This window comes from Petaurus breviceps, unplaced genomic scaffold (assembly GCF_028583685.1).
Source record: "Petaurus breviceps papuanus isolate PSGF00001 unplaced genomic scaffold, PetGlider_PUasm1.0 91133, whole genome shotgun sequence".
NCBI lineage: Eukaryota > Metazoa > Chordata > Mammalia > Diprotodontia > Petauridae > Petaurus > Petaurus breviceps.
The window spans coordinates 7729484-7746820 of NW_027187419.1; the positions used below are offsets into that span (position 1 = coordinate 7729484).

The 17337-nt window shown below is 40.0% G+C and overlaps 1 protein-coding gene across 1 annotated transcript; it reads right to left on the reverse strand.

Moving 5' to 3' along the window:
- Nucleotides 1-10609: 10609 nt before the first annotated feature.
- SDHD (succinate dehydrogenase complex subunit D) lies at nucleotides 10610-17335 on the reverse strand. The gene is made up of 4 exons (XM_069080401.1): nucleotides 17163-17335; nucleotides 16744-16851; nucleotides 14669-14813; nucleotides 10610-11220 (listed from the first exon to the last, which is right to left on the reverse strand). The coding sequence occupies exons 1-4, from the start codon at nucleotides 17227-17229 to the stop codon at nucleotides 11055-11057; spliced, it is 486 nt and encodes a 161-aa protein (XP_068936502.1). The 5' UTR covers nucleotides 17230-17335; the 3' UTR covers nucleotides 10610-11054.
- Between the last annotated feature and the right edge of the window lie 2 nt (nucleotides 17336-17337).

Consider the following 17337-nt stretch of genomic DNA (forward strand, 5'->3'; position numbering starts at 1 on the left):
CACATCAGGGCTTATATAGCCTTCTCCTGGCTCAGAGAATGTAACAACCTTATTGACCCACTGGCCAATCAAAAAGTATCTACTGAAAAACAAGCTTCCCTCCCCAGGCTTCTGGTGCACTTTAGCCTAGGGGCAGGGAAGATCTTTAAAATTTACATTCGCATTACAGCAAGATAAGGAAACAGAGGAAACGTAATTAGACTATAGAATCCTTTTTTTGGAGACAAAAAGGATAGAAGACAATAAATTCAAAATTCCTGCATCAAAAGCCTCTAAAAAAATATGAACTGGGGCAGCCAGGTAGCACAGTGAGTAAGGCACCAGCCCCAGTGTTGGGATGACCTGGGGATCGAATCTGGGCTCAGACACTTAGCACCCACCCAGAAACACCTGGCCGTGTAACCTTGAGTAAGTTACTTAACTCCGACTGCTTTAAAAAATATATATGAATTGATCACAGGCCATGGAGGAGCTCAAGAAGGATTTTGAAAATCAAGTAAGAGAAGTAGGAGGGAAATGGGGAAGGGAAGTGAGAATGATGCAAGAAAATCATGAAAAACAAGTCAATAGCCTGACTGAAGAAAATAACACCTTAAAAAAATAGACTAACTCGAATGGCAAAAGAGGTCCAAAAAGCCAATGAGGAGAAGAATGCCTTAAAAACCAACACTGGTCAGATGGAAAAGGAATTTCAAAAACTCACTGAAGAGAATAATTCCTTCAAAATTAGACTGGAGCAAATGGAAACTAATGACTTTATGAGAAATCAAGATACTATATAGATCCAAACAAATGAAAAAATGGAAGGCAATGTGAAATATCTCATTGGAAAAACCACTGACCTGGAAAATAGGTCCAGGAAAGATAATTTTAAAATTATTGGACTACCTGAAAGCCATGATCAAAAAAAAAAAAGAGCCTAGACATCATATTTCAAGAAATTCTCAAGGAAAATTTTCCTGATAGTCTAGAACCAGAGGGCAAAATAGAACTTGAAAGAATTCGTTGTTCACCTCTTGGAAAAGATCCCAAAAAGGAAGTCCTATCAAGCTGATAAGCACACCCATGGACTAGACTGATAAACAAATGTCAAAACACCTACCCAGGCACATGAGATAGTAGAAAGGCAGGCCAAAGGCCAGCACCTAGGGTCATTCATAAGCCAAATGCTCATGGTCTTCTCCCCATGTTGGGCAATAAAGGGATGACAAGGGATGGAGGGGCAACAAAAATAGTTGGGGTGCTTTTCCATGTAATTGAGTCACTTCTGCCATCCTGGGCTTGATCACCATAAGAAGGAAGAACAAGGGTGGTGGTCCTCTGGTTAACTTCCTATGATTAAGCAAGCAAATTACAATCTGCAGTTTACAGCTCTGAGGCCTACTATCATAACTTATAATCACCACCCCTGTGGAATCATATCAAACTAATACTAATTGAAATAAAATAGGTGTCCAATAAAATAGGGATCCAATTAACAATCTATCACATTGGTATTGCTTACCATCTCAGGGAAAGGAGAAAGGAAGGGAAGGATATAATTTGAAACTCGAAACTTTTTTTTAATGTCAAAAATTTGTTTTAGGGGCAGTTAGGTGGCACAGTGAATAGAGCACCAGCCCTGGAATCAAAAGGACCTGAGTTCAAATCCGGCCTCAGACACTTAACACAAAAACTAGCCATGTGACTTTGGGCAAGTCAGTTAACCCCAATTGCCCCTCCAAAAAAAAAGCCAAAAAAATTGTTTTAACATGTAATTGGGGGAAAAATAAAATATTACTAAAAATACTAAAATAAAATAGTTTGTGATTACAGTGGATAAAGCACTGGCCCTGGAGTCAGGAGGACCTGAGTCCAAATCTGGCCTTAGACATTTGATACTGAAGTGCCCACCAGAAATTATACACTAGAGCCCCCTTAAACCTGCTAGAGGGGACCCCTACTAGGTTCCTTGGAAACCACCCAATAGGCTCCAATAGTAAAGAAATGTTTCACCTGTGTTGCTAAAAAACATGCCACAGATTCCCACAGATTCAGGTCTGTTTATGTTTGTATACAAGGCTTTGCTAAGGGACTATGGCTTCGCTTCGCTTCAGTAGAAATAATACTAAGGCTTTGTTTCAATACCGTGTTTCCCCGATAATAAGACACTGTCTCATTATTTTTTTGGACAGAAAAACACCAGAGGGCTTATTTTCAGGGGAGGGCTTATTTTAATGAACATTGACAGCAATTTTAATAAACAGGTAAATGTGAACAAAAAAATGTACCTTTATTCAATAATGATCATGTCATCTTCTTCAACAACATCGTCATAAGTGTCCATACCCTGAATTCCGTCCTGGATGTCTTGCGCCTCCATTTCTTTCAGAAGAAGTGGACCCAATCTGTCATGTCCAGCAATATAGCTCTCTTTAAATGAATATGTCTTGTCCAGGTAACCTGCTCGTAGTGCCTTGGTGACACAGCTGTCAGTAATTTTATCCCATGACTTCTTCACCCAAGTCACGACTTCTTGCAGACAGGGCTTCACAAAGTTTCCACGCTGATTTCTTTCCATTCTATTTTCAATGCAGTCATTGACTTCCATGTGCAAATGGCCTTGAATGGCTTGTTTATTGCAATATCAAGGGTCTAGAGATAGGCAGTCATTCCTGCAGGAATCATTACTTGATCTATTCTTCTCTCTGCAAGGAAGTTCTTCATTTCTTTAGCACAGTGAGTGCTGGCTGAATCCCAGACTATCAGACCTCTTTGGTTACCTCGCATAACAAGTGGCAGCATTAAATCAACCCACTTTCTTATAACGGCTTGTGTACACCAAGCTTTTTCGGTTTCAAGAACGTAAATGCCAGATACAGGTTCAATCTTATCTTTCTTGCCCTTACTGATGATTAGAGGTGTGGCTTTCTTTCCATCCAAACGAATTGCCAAAACACAGGTGACCCGTGCACTTTCATAGCCAGTGGTGGGAATGTAGATTGACGTTGCACCCCTGTGATGAATTGTTTGAGATCCTTGTCCCATAAACACTGCAGTTTCATCCATACCGGTAGCAATCATATTGCAGGTTTGGTACTTGGAAATGTCGATCCTATCAATAAAGGACTTGAATGCAAGTACATGTTTAATAACTTCAGCATCTTCCAGCTTAAACAGTGTTGTTGATCTTCTTACGTAGGGACAGTTCATACCGTTGAAGGAAACAGTCCAACCAGTGTTGTGATGCTTTGAATCCTTCTGAGACCATTTCAAACTCTGGTGCCATTGAAAGGGCAAATGCTTGAATATCAGCCCTGCGCACAACCAAGGCCTTTGCTCTCCTGTCAGCAATCCATTCACCAATGAGGATCTCCAAGTCAGGATATAAGGGCTGCCGACCTGATCCAGACCTGCGCTTTTTCCCTTTTCCCTCATCCACCTGTTGATTGAGGTTATTATAATCTGCTCTCCATTTTCTGACCATTCGAAGATCCAAAAGCTTTTCTTTACAGAAAACTGCAAGATTCTTGCCATGTGACTCCTCTACAATTGCTTTCTTATACTCAACACTATAGCTCTTCCTTTTTGTACTCATGTCTGGGGGTCAAAACAGACAGAATAATAAAATTATGACCATCAGTCCTTCTTTTCACTCCATCATGCCCCCTGAGTTCTTCTTTTTTCCTCCATCATGCCCTTTTTATCCTCCATCATGCCCCCTCACTCCCGCTTACATACCGGGTTTTTATGTTGTCCTGCCTCAGCTCTCCTCCGTGGCACTGCTCTCAATGGCGCCAGCAAGCAAATCACTGGGGAAGAACAGGATGACACGCTCACTGCTGCAGCTCTGATTGGATGCAGCTCGGAGCGCAGCGTGTACTACAGTAGCAATCTCAATAGGGCTTATTTTCGGGGGAGGGCTTATTTTAGAGGAATCTTACACAGTAAGGGGAGGGCTTATTTTCGGGATAGGTCTTATTATCGGGGAAACACGGTAGGAATAATACTGAGAATGCTTTGCTTCAATAAGAGTAATACTGAGAATGTTTTGCTTCAATAGAAACAATTATAAAGATATTGAACCCCTTAGAAACATATTCTGTTTCTAGCAATCACATTGTCTATAAAATTATGTCTAACAGGAAGCTCGGGGCTATCTTTCGGTCTGAGAGGCAGTTCCGGCCGTTTGATAAACACTCCTATCAAATTATAATTGGCCTACCTGTCCTGTTATATCCCGGGTGTCCATTACAATACATATTAGCTGTGTGACCATGAGCAAGCAACTTAGCCCAATTGACTTACCAAAATATGAAAACAACCAAAACAGAACTGTTTATTCATATCCTGGAAGGTATCCTAGCTCCATGCCAGGAAACTGAATCACTGCCCTTGGAATTTTCTTAGATTTGAAGATCAACTGGCAAAATGAGGTATCATATACTGAGGTTCTTTCTCAAGTTAAACTGCCAAACATTCAAATTCGACTGCAGGAGCACAACTCCAATGGGCTAGCCAAGTTGTTCAAATTCCCAATGTTGTAATGGAAATGCAAATTTAAAGATCTTCCCTGCCCCTAGGCCCTTTGATAGGCTTAAGAGACTCTGAGAACCTTCCTTGATTTGAAAATATACTCTGCCTCCTAATAGGCTGAATGTGGTCACATGTAGCCTGTGGCAGGAGGCTTGGTTTTCAGGAATGCCCACACCTTGATGCTGTGTGATTGGGCAGTGGGTCAAGAGGGTGGTTACATTCTGTGATCCAGGAGAAGGCTATATAATCCCTGATGTGAGGCTTTGCTTTGGGGCTCACTTGGAGAAGTGTTGTGTGATTTGATCAGATGATACTCTGGGAAGCCATTGTTGAGAGCCCCCCGGCTTTGAAAAACCCAAATGTTGATTTGGTATGGATGTAATGGTTGGACAGTTTGGAAACCTGTCTACTTGATCTGTTTCTCTGTCTTCATAATTCTGTCTGTATACTCCGAAGTTCGGGGTGCTGACCTTTTTCCCCTGAACTAGGTAAACGATACATATTTGACTGATTAAAGTAAGCTTGTTAACCCATTTTGAGTTGCTTTCCTTTAACAAAGCAGATCTAAGAACCTGTGTTGGCAACCACCCTGGGGACGCTGGGGTGCTTGCTGATACAAATGTATATTTGCCTAAAAGAATATTTTGTGAAGAACTCACGTAAGTAAGGCACTGATACAGTAATCAGAAGCATTACAAGGATACTTTCAAGGTTCCTCTTAAGAACTTTGGAATTGATTGCATGACACGGGAGACATTGGTAAAGGACTACCCAGCATGGCTCACCCACATCAAAGAAGGTGATGTACTCTATGAGTAAAGCAGATTTGTAGTAGTTCAAAAGATATGGGAGATGTACAAATTTAGAGACATTTCCACTCCAAATGTTCATATGGACTACTTGTGCTGGCCCTGCAGTAAAGCATTCTGAACTGGTCTGATATGCCACAGTCTCCAAAATGGTAATGTCACTTTGGTCCTCTTCAAGAATGGACAACAATCATCATATCCTTTGACTTATCTATTGGAAAAGCCCCTTTGATCATGTGTATATTTCTTATTTGTTTATACATTATATATCTTCGATACCAAACCCATAGAAGAGAAATTTGATACAATGATTTTCCCCACCCCTATTTTACCTCTTCCTTCTCACCCTAGAGGCATTTATTTCATTAGCATATAAATTATTTAGGTTTCATTAGTTAGGTGTCAATTACTAAGAATGAATACCCTGAATTGATCAAATGTATTAAAATTCACACCAAAGTTACAGTTACATAAAATACAGTAATCAGTTCCAGACCAATGGAAATATGAAGTGCAAATTCCAATAATGCAACTTCTAAGTAATTCATTATTTGTGTTAATTAGGACCTAGCAGCATTTTATCTTTTCTAATTACCTCTATCCATAGTTTAAGAATATATCTTCTACCCATGTCTGTCAAAGGTCTATGATCTGCTACTCTTCTAATTATCTTATGGTATGATCTTTAAAATTAAGGTAATATGCCCATTTAGATTGTATTATGAAATATGATGTTAAGGTGTTGCTCTAAGCCTAATTTCTGCCAAACTGCTTTCCAGTTTCCTAGAAATCTTTAACAAACAGGGAGTTCTTTCCTATTTGTTTCAGTTTATTGACCACTACTTTATTGATTCAGATTGTTTCTGATTCTCCCTTTTCTAGTCTGTTCCACTGATCTACCTTTTTATTTTTTTAAGACCAGATGGTGACTAATAGTTTATGTAGTTTGAGATCTGGAAATGCTCTTCTTCCTTCATTCCCCTCTCTTTTAATTATTTTCTTTTATGTTCTAGACCCATTTTTCCAAATGAATGTTATTTTTTAAAACTTTTTTGTGTCACAAACTCCTCAGAATGTTTTTAAATACATTGAAAAAAATGATTACAAAAGAAATCAACTATATTAAAGTTATAATTTTTTTAAACAAGCTCATGGACCCCAAATTAACCTCTGGTGAATGCAGTTTCTCTCACATGGCTTTCCAGTTTTTTCAGCAGTTTATGTCAGTTCATGAGTACTTACCCAAGTAGTTGGTATACTGACTTTTATCACACTATGCTACTCCATTTATTTTGGGTTTTAAGTATCAAATCTGTTTCATTGATAAACTTTATATTTTAAACAATATCAAATTTAAACAATTTTGTATTTTGTAAACAATTTGGTATTTAAATACTAACAAATAAACTTTATATTTTAAACAATACCAAATTGTTCTGATTGTGTTAGGAGTCCCTCTTTCTCAAATTTTTTTCCATTATTTACTTTGGGACTCCTGACCTTTACTTTCACTGAATCTTGTTTTGTCTGTAAATCAACCCTTTGGTGGTTTGATTGGTAGTAAGAGCTGAGAGTACCAAGAAGCCTACACTATGATGGTGGAGTAGAAGCAGGACCTTCCTGCTGCTCCTGCTTCCACCTTCCCCAATTCATGTAAAAAGGGGACTCTAAACAAACTTTGGAGCTGCAGAACCCACAAAATGACACAGAGAAGCTAACCTCCCGCTGAGGACAGCCCAGCAGGCCAGCAGGAATCGGCCAGCGCAGCACTCTGGGAGCCGAGCCCAGGCCCACACCGAGGATTTAGCCCCCTGGTGGGCCTGACCAGCCGCCGGCCGGAGGGACCCCAAACCAGCAGCAGCTGTGGCCATTTCCAGATTCATCAACACATAGATGCGAAGGACAAAGTGAGAGGTCAGTGCAGTCTGGACTTTGGGACCAGTAAGTGGGAGCTCGTGTCTTTTGCCCCCAGGGTGAGAAACTGCTGAGCTGCCAGGCACAGCCAGCCAGCCCCACATAGCAGCTTCAGCTCCTGGCCTACAGAGTGTAGGGGGACCAAGCACCAGTCTGAGGGGTAATTGCTCTTGCTTTAACCTTCTTGGATCTGGATTGCAGTCTAGGGTGGAGGTCCTGGGGTGTGTGTCCAGCTTGCCAGAGCGTGTGGAGACCTCAGAGAGGGCACCCATCTACTATCTCCGGCAGCTGAGAAAACCCCAGCGTTTGGGACCAAAGCTCCCCTGTCTGGTGGCAGAGTCCTACTGTGGCAAAGTCAAGTGACTGAGGGGCGACATGATCAGGCAAAGGAAACAAAGCAGATGGAAGATTCCAACATTAGACTCCTATTTTGGGGACAAAAAGGAGCAAAGCATGGAACAGGAGGAAAACAGTGAAGTCAGAACTCCTGCACCAAAAGCTTCAAAGGAAAATACGAGCTGGTTACAGGCCATAGAAGACCTTAAGAAGCAGATAAGAGAAGTGGAGGAAAAATTGGGAAGAGAAATGAGAATGATGTAAGAAAATTATGAAATAAATGTCAACATCCTGAATGAGGAAAATAACACCTTGAAAAATAGACTAACTCAAATGGCAAAAGAGGCTCAAAAAGGCAATGAGGAGAAGAATGCCTTAAAAAGCCAAATTTGCCAGATGGAAAAAGAATCTCAAAAGCTCACTGAGGAGAATCATTGCTTCAGAATTAGATTAGAGCAAATGGAAGTTAATGACTTTATGAGAAATCAAGATGCTGTTAAACAGATCCAAACAAATGAAAGAATAGAAGGCAATGTGAAATATCTCATGGAAAAAACCACTGACCTGGAAAATGATCAAAGTAAGAACCTAGAAATCATCCTCCAGGAGGTTCTCAAAGAAAACTGCCCTGTTTTAGAACCAGAGAGCAAAACAGAGTTTGAAAGAATCCACCGATCACCTCCTGAAAAAGATCCCAAAAAGAAAACTCCTAGGAATATTATAGCCAGGTTCCAGAATTCTCAGATCAAGGAGAGAATATTACAAGCAGCCAGGAAGAAACAATTTGAATATTGTGGAAACACAATCAGGATAACACAGGATCTGGCAGCTTCTACACTGAGGGATCGAAGGGCTTGGAATATGATATTCCAGAGGGCAAAGGAGCTGGGATTAAAACCAAGAGTCACCTACCCAGCAAAACTGAGTATCATGCTTCAGGGGAAAATATGGTCATTTAGTGGAATAGAGGACTTTCAAGCATTCTAGCTGAAAAAATCAGAGTTGAATAGAAAATTTGACATTCAGATACAAGAAGCAAGAGAAGCATGAGAAGGTAAACAGGGAAAAGAAATCATAAGGAATTTATCAAAGTTGAACTATTAACTTTTCTACATGGAAAAACAATTATTGTAACTTATGAAATTTTTCTCAGTAGTTGAAGGGAACAGAAATATGTATGTTGGGGCGGCCAGGTAGCTCAGAGAGTAAAAGCACCGGCCCCAGTGTCGGGATGACCTGGGGATTGCATCCAAGCTCAGATACTTAGCACCCACCCAGAAACACCTGACCGTGTAACCTTAAGCAAGTTACTTGACCCCAATTGCTTTTAAAAAAAAAAAAAGAAAGAAATATGTCAAAAAAAAAAAAAAGCCTACACTAGTTCCTTTCACCAATGTATACCAGTCAACCTGTGGATTAATCTAAGTAGTACTATCATTTGTTATTTTGACAGTCCAACCACGAACCATTAATTTCTCCAATTTTTTGTCTTTTTCTGCAAAGATTTTTGTAACTGTATTCATGTAATTCTGTGTAGCAGGAATTCTTGATAGTCAGGCTTCCATATATTTTAGTTATTCTGAATATATTTTTCTTTCTGCTGAGTTTTGTTCATAACATAAAGGCTAACAATTTTAGAGGATTTATTTTACATCCTGACACTTTACTAGTTATTAATGATTACTTTGTAAAGCTTTACGTGCTTCTCTATATTCATCACATTTGTTGTTTCTCACAACACAGTAACTCACATTCTATTCATAAGGGGGCAAAATCTGTTCTGCCCTGACTATGCCAATTATAGGGTAGCATATCCTCTGAGAGAATATCAAGATGCTGAAGAAAGAATGGCCCATACCAACTTAGTTATTAATAGATTTTATTACAGTTAATTGGGAGTTTATTCAAAGAGGCACAGTCCTTACCAAAAGGTGATAATGGTGGATCCCCACACCCACCCTCAGGCCAAAGTCAGGTATTATACAGAAACAGAACAAAGAAAGCATAGTGCCAGAGATGGTCCAGGGTCACATGCAAGTTCTCCCATAGAATAGTTACAGCTTCTTTTGCTGTTTACATTTACTCAAGGTAGTTTACATTTTCTGCAGGGAGTCAAGGTCACATTCCCAGACTCTGGCTTATCATCATACACCATTACATTACATTCATATTTGTTTGGTCATTTTTGCAACTGATTATTATTTGCTTTGATTACTGTTATTTATGGTGTATATGGGGATTTTCCCTTTACCTTGGGGTATACAATAGTAGAACCTCTGAGTCAAAAGGTATAAACATCTTAGTCACTTTCTTGGTATAATTCAAATTGCTTTCTGTAATATATGGACCAATTCATACCTTCACAATTTTATTCAAAACACTTTGTCACTCTTATCTTTAGAAATTCTTTTCTCCCCAATTTGGGCTCCAGATACTCAGTTGCCTCCAAATCATATAATCTACTCCTCTCCCACCTTTCTCTTAAAACTTGTGAATTGGTGTTAGGGGTGAACTTAACACCAGAACTTTACTGAGTTTGGATGTTGAGATGATATGAAACATTCATAAGTCTCTGAACAGTTAATAAACGGTTTACTTCAAAGTAATACAGCAAGAATATACAACAGGAAAACAGTGGCACTTAAGTCCCTCAACTCCATATGATAACTGTCTGGTCAGCATGGAAGGATATGGTGACTTTTGCATAGTCTTCAGAAATCCACCAAGTAGGAGAAGCCCTGACTTCATGTGATTAGGGCTTATTTAAGCCCTTAGGTGACCAGGAAGCTAGATCAAGACAGGCAGAGGCCAATCAAGGCCAAACAAGAGCTTTTATGCTTTTTAGGGAAAATTAATCCCTATTTTGGGAAATGGGGGAACCTTAGTTCCCAGTACAATCAATGAGATTAACCATAAAAAGAATACAGGCATCAGAACTCTCCTAACATCAACTTTCCTTAAGTCATATAACAGTGAAGATATCTGAACTGTGTAAAAAGAGATGGAAGATTCTCAAAATAAAACACATAGCTTCCTTTCTTGTAAATTTTTTATTATATGAATTAACAAAATGTCTTCTTTTGCCCAGTATTCCCCAAGAATAAGAAGTATTATAAAAGGAAAGGGCTGCTGGACAAATCCAGTCACAATAGGATGACGAATAACTGAATTCTTAAGAGATCAGCAAATTGAAATGCGGCAGCTTACAAAGGTTAAGCAAGATATAATCCTAGTGAGATTGTGAGACAATTTAGTGACTCTCAGAACTTGGAACACAAGCTAATCTCACAAATTTCTTATTCTAATCATTCCTGGATTATATTCTTCATAGAGACCAACTGTTGAAATAACTGTGCCTGACTGGAAAACAGGGGAGGTCTCACCAGTGGAGTTCATTACTACTTTCCTCTCATTTCCATTGGTTAATAATGTGATAGAGCAGAGGCAATGGATGTACAATCATTTTTCTTCGGAGGGAAGTCAGAGGCTCCATAGCATGGCAACAGCTTTGCAGATGCCCACATCATGATAGTTGAAATAGCAGAGTCCTGCAAAGGTCATGGCTGAGAGAATCAAGAGACCGGCATTGGCTCCTTTCACCAACTTGTCTTCATGAACATAGTCAGTAATAACCTGTCCAAGACCCCTGAAGAGGAAAAGAAAATTCTACCATAGTAAAAACTAAAAATGACAAATGACATTAAGAGGGAATTTACATATTGACCTTGCTATTGACAAGAACCAGCCAAGTTTCAAATGGAGTATTTTATCAACTTCCTCAGTTCCTACCACTAAATTAATCTTTTCCATCTCTTCAGGGACTTTTGTACATGGTTATTTCTACAATTAGGAAGTAATATTCTTATCCTGTTTTGAGAAAAAGTTTTAAAAATCCAATTCACGGTAACAAGGGCCATAACTAAGGAAGAAGGAAGCAAGGAGTTCTAAATGAAACTAGACTGAAACCTATACTCTCAGGATTACAATCCCCAGGGAGACATATTGGAAAAAAGAGTCACAAGTCCTGACAGCCACCAATCTACTTGGATCAGATAATATATCAAACAGAAAAAGCCCAAGAGAGACTATGTGCAAACCAGACAATCATTAATATAACTCAGATCAGTGGAGAGAATCATCAGTCCATGATTGGAGTATGTATTCTTTAGGTGATGTGCTAAAAGACCTACACTCTACCTTCCCGCCCTCTTTGGAGTAAAATATAAATAAAAGTCAGACTTCTACACAGGATCATGGAGGTGGATATTAATTGGAACATTTATCAGAAATGTTATTGGTTCCATATTGTTTACTCTCTTCCCGTTGGCTAACATTTGAAAACACAGCAAAGCTAACTAAATCCAGTAATTTTGAATTTATGACAATTCAGACAGCATTTTACTGGTTATGTGTCATTTATTTAGAAATGGTTGTATTTTAAAAATTAGTATAAAGGAGTAAACCAGAAGGTAAATGAAAATATTTTAGCAACTATTTAGTCAATTAATATACATTTATTACAGGCCTACTCTCTGGTAAATACTATCATTTATCTCTATACTCTCCCCTTCTATATTACCCTTAACATTTTGAGAAGAAAATCAAGAAAAACTGTTTACCCTGAATAACTTATCACTGAGAAACTGCAAGGTATGTCAGATAGGTAGCTGTCTCCCAGGCAGTATAATTTGGGTTTAAGTTCTACCTCTTGCACATGCTGGCTATGTAACCTTTGGCAGATTCCTCAAACCTCTCACTGATCCAGACCATTCTGTGAGACTATCGATTACAAAGCAGGTGCAGATCTGCTCAAGCAATAGGAGTTGCTGTACCCAAGCACTACTATACCAAGGAAATCACAGGTGTAGACCTCCCTCCCCACAAAAACTTCCAAAAAACACTGCTTCCTCCTATTTTTTTACACTTTATTTTGAAACAGTAGTTATGCTGCTAAGCAGAGGCTTTTCTAAGTAGATGAAATTTCTTACCAGAATACACAATTTTAAATTAAAGGAGTTATTTAACTTCCCAGGGTTCAGTTTCCTCATTTATGAAACAAAAGGGTTGAGTTTTGAAATAATAATTATGCTTTTACTCCATTTTAAAATGCCAGTCAATAGACACTGGCATCAATAGCATTTCTAACGATTTCAGTTAATATACTCCTTCAAGAGCCAAAGGAAATATGGACTATTAAATCAGTACACATTTACTAAGCACCTCTTTTGTATGCAGAATACTGAAGCAGCAGGCTAAATTCAAAGATGTCTCCCTACCCTTACTGTTTAGAAAAGGTATATAACATATACAAATGTAGCTATAATACATGAAAAATACCTATGAGGTACAAACAAAATTGTTAGATGAGATCTCAGGGTTAGGTGAGACCATCACTAACTGGGGAGGTCAAGAAAGTTTTCATAAAAGAAATGGCATGGGCAGGAACTCAGCAGGCAGAGAAGGGCATACAAAGTACAGGGAATAATGTAAAGAAAGGCACAAAAGCAGGACATGTACAGGACAGTTAGCTATCCAATTTGGTTGGGGAATAAACAAGGAAAAGTTGGGTGGCACCATAATGTGCATACTTTATTTGTATTCCTGGCTAAGGAATCTAACTTTATTTAGCAAAAGAGTCAATGAAGAGAGCCGAGAAGAATGCTAAGACCAAACAAAGACTTCAGTGTAAAAGAATTCTAATTCCAAAGATTCTCAGACCCAACATTATAAATTGTATAGTCAGTCATTTACAACTGGCTAATGCAGGGGGGAAAATAAATTTATTAAATAATACTCACTTCTCCCAATTCTACTATTCATTTTTTAACCTAATCTTCCTACTTCTCAATCCCTTATCTATCTACCCCAAACTAAAACTAGAAAATTGTTGAATCTTCTAGTAAACCTCCTAACTAGTAAAGATAGCTGCAGCATCAACTAGGGAGTAGTAGGAGTTCGTGTCAGGGAGGAGGAAGGAGAGGGCCCTCATTCCCCAGGAATAAAGGGTTCTTAAGTCCCAAGTCTTAAACCTGAAATGAAAACAAATAAATTCCTATAGCCAAATTCCAGCTTTCAATCACCTGCAAACCTATCTTCTCTCAGAAACACAGTTTTTTATAGCCCCCCTAATGCTTTAGTAAGTATTTTTCAGGATGATGAAGAATTGCTGAAGTAGACAAGAGCTATTCTCATGACTTTTGCATTTTATTAGCTTTCTCACTATTTTATAGTAAATGAAGAAAAATCTATTATGGGTAGAACAAGGGACCAGGACAAAAAAGCTTAAATTCCCCTATATGGTACTAATTCAAGCACTTCCAAAGTACTCATTTACCAACAAATGTTATATTCATTGCAATTCATTTCTATCCAATAATTAAAGCAAATCCAAATCCTTTAGTGGCTATATTCTAATTAGTCTACATATTTCAAAGTAATGAAGTTGCATTTCTTTAAACATTTTATAGCTGACTTCACGTTAATTTAGTGAGTCTTTCCCAATTAACATAACTGTAAATTTTTAAAGTAAAATAAAAACTGACAAATACGGCACATTTAAAACATTTCATGTACATTTTCTCAGTTGTGTCTGACAAAACTGACTATTATTCTGATTTTATAGATAAGGATGCAGAGATTCAGGTCGGATGAGTCTGTCTCAGTGAAACAGCTAGTCCATGTTAGAAATGAGATTGAAAACAAGTTTTCTTGACTACAAGACCATCGTTTTCAAAATCCAGGCTGGGAACATGAAACTTGAAAGCAGAAGGAAGTAAGGACTGAAGTTTCCAATGACAAAGGAAGGAAGTGGTAGGCAGGGCAACCCCTTTTCTCCAACTGACATAGCCTCTGAATTTCTCCCCATTTTGTCATCAAAGGAACAATTCTATCATCTATCTCTTATTGGGAGGGAGAGGAGAAAAAAGGAAGGACAGCATATAAGCAGTGGAATTGCCCAAGTCTAGCTTTTGTAATTTCATTTTACTGGGATAAAAAGCTGAAACATTTCAACAAGTAGGGAATCAGGCCACCCCCAACTGAAGCACACTGGGCTCAGAGTAGACACAGCAGTACATAAGGAATATTGTACTTACCAGTGACCATGGAGGGTGAGGACTGCAGCCAATGAGTAGTCCATCATAGAGCTCGGGTACAGGTAGGCAGCTGGGAGCAGGCCCAGCAGCAAGACACTGACAGCTCTCTCACTAGTCCAGTGCAGAGATGCAGCCTTAGAGTTAGCTACAAAAAGGACCAGAACCACGTGACATGGGGGGGGGGGGTTAGGACACATTCTCAATATGAATATGTGCTAACACACTCAGTTTATGAAGCTAACAAAATACATGGAAGATTTAACAAAGAACATGAGAAGAACAGGGGCTTAGAAACAAATGACTGAAACTGAAGGATCTTTCATTTTCTCACAGAACAAAAGACTCCCGCCTTTTGAGGACAGAACATTCTATGTATTTGCAAGGTATGACATGATCACTATAGAAGCGACCAATTGTTGGAAAATTTGTAAATGGAGATGAATATTGGGCATGCTCTTTTCCTCTGATATGAAACTTCTGTAGCCCAGAAAAGAAACCACCTGTATAATTCACATTTCCCCCACCTCCAAAGGCCTTTAAGAAGATTTTCTTTCAAAACCAGCCAGCTCAAAGAGACTAGAAAAGTCTACACACCACTTGCAGACTTTGTGGTCTGCTTTATATCCTACTACTTGTGAATAACTTGAAAACAAGCTACAGATAATTGTGGCTTTACTCAAGTGTTTTTTGAGGAACATCATAATCAACTTGGTTTAATTAAGACTCAAAATCAGGTCCAAACTTTAATTTGGAGAAAAAAAACCTTAAAAAACAAATAGCTCACAGTGTTTATACATACGTCACAAGTGACAAAGTGCAGTTCTTAAAAAGGTGTGAATATTGTACCTGTTTTACATTAGGAAACTGGATTTAAATTTAAATGACTTGCCTACAGTCACTGGAAGGATGTGATATGCTATGAGAAAACTAAGGATTAGAGAAACTGAATGATTTGCTTAATTATACAGCTAATAAATGGTGAGCCAGGACTCAAACTCAGGTCTTGTCATTCAAAGAACCTTTCAATACCTCTCAAAGAAACTTTTTCTACTATACAACTAGTCTCTCTCTACTTCTATAGTCTCACAGACAAGCTCAAAGAAATCCACATCTAAGATGCCACTGACCTAAGAGCAAAAAGCCTAAAGGTAGTAGAATGGAGGCAGCTCTAGATTGAAATAAAAGATTCTGAATTAAGTCCTGGCTCTGGCACTTACTACCTGTGTATGCTTGGGTAAGTTAACACTCCGTCCCACTTTCAGTTTCCTCATTGATAAAACAAAGCAGTTGGACTAGATCTAAAGTCTCTGTTGGCTCTAAATCTATAATCCAAAACCTGAACTTTAATGCCAGTGCCTTCTCTCTGTTGACTATTTTCCACTTATGATGTATATTGCTTGTTTGTACATAGCTGTCTGCTGTGAGCTCCTTGGGAGCACGAACTGTTCTTTGGCACACAGTAGGTACTTAATGTTTGCTGACTTGAACTTCTGCCAAAACAAGGCGTTAAATCTTTCCAGATGTGGAGATGGTAACATGAAAAAAACTCAATTATCAATGTGATATGTAAAATAAAAAAACTTTAATTACTTACTAGAGGCTGTCAAGTGATTGTAGTAACAACCTAAATTAGGGCAAACAATGCATCCAAAATAGTTTTAAATTATCTGCTGTTTTGGATCATTACTGTTTTGACTCCTCTGTATTACCTAAATATTAAAGGATGACTCCTCTACAAAGAAGGAGTCTCTGAAAAAGAAAGCCTTAGGCTGCGACATTTAAATGTTCGAAATCGGACGTTTCCCAATGTGGACACTAGGGGAGGCAAAATGGCAACAGGAAGAATCTGGGAGTCGGACGACCTGTCCGATCTACCCCAAACTACTCAAGTCATTTTTGGACAAGTCACTTCCTATCTCTATGCCTCAGCTTCCCCGTTTATAAATTAGGGGGCTGAACTGAATTATTTGTCCGGGACTGTCGGGGGCCTGTCTCTGGGAGGATCGAAGGCTGGCTGGCCAGGGTGTAGGGTAAAGAACACAGGGGTCCGGCACAGGGGCCGGGGCGGGACGTACAGCTTCGGCTGGCAGACAGGTGGATGTGCCGTCCTCCCGGGGCAGGCCGGTCCAGCAGAGATGCTGACACACAGGAGGGTCTGACCACGCGGGCACCCAGGAGCACAGCTGGGGAGAGGAGAGAGGCAGACGGTAATGGCTAGAGGGAGGACGCAGCGCGGGGCCCTCGTCCCGTTAGCTCAGGCCCAGCCGCCTCGGTGCCACAGCCTCAGGGGAGACTCCGGGCCCGGCATGCGCAGGGGACAGGAAAAGGGGCCGAGCCGCTGCTCCGGGTCCTCACTGGGGTCACGGGCCCAGTGCCACTGAGGGGCGGAAGGAAGCCCGTCGCCTCGGGGTCCCAAGGACCGCTGAAGTGCTGACCCCTCCACCCCCCAATCGCGGGAGAGAAGGCTGTCAGGACCCCCCGGGGGTCCCCTCACCTCGGCCCCCCCGGGCGCAGCTAAGAAGGTTCAGGCGCCCGAGCGCCGCAGCCGCCGCCAGCGCCATGTCTGCCCCAAGCGCTCAAGGTCACTCGGTGACCCGGGTGCGCTTAGGACCACTTCCCGCGCCCCGGTTCCGGAAGCCGGAACAGGAACCTGGGGGACCAGAAGGAGG

What these genes read in the sequence shown, in the direction of transcription:
- SDHD (XM_069080401.1), bottom strand. Translation starts at nt 17,229, where the DNA reads ATGGCGCTGGCGGCGGCTGCGGCGCTCGGGCGCCTGAACCTTCTTAGC. An exon ending in CCTGTCTGCCAGCCGAAGCT is followed by an intron (nt 14,814 to 16,743) that starts GTACGTCCCGCC and finishes TCCTTTTTGTAG; the next exon opens with CTAACTCTAAGGCTGCATCT. An exon ending in CTCACCCTCCATGGTCACTG is followed by an intron (nt 11,221 to 14,668) that starts GTAAGTACAATA and finishes TTTCCTCTTCAG; the next exon opens with GGGTCTTGGACAGGTTATTA.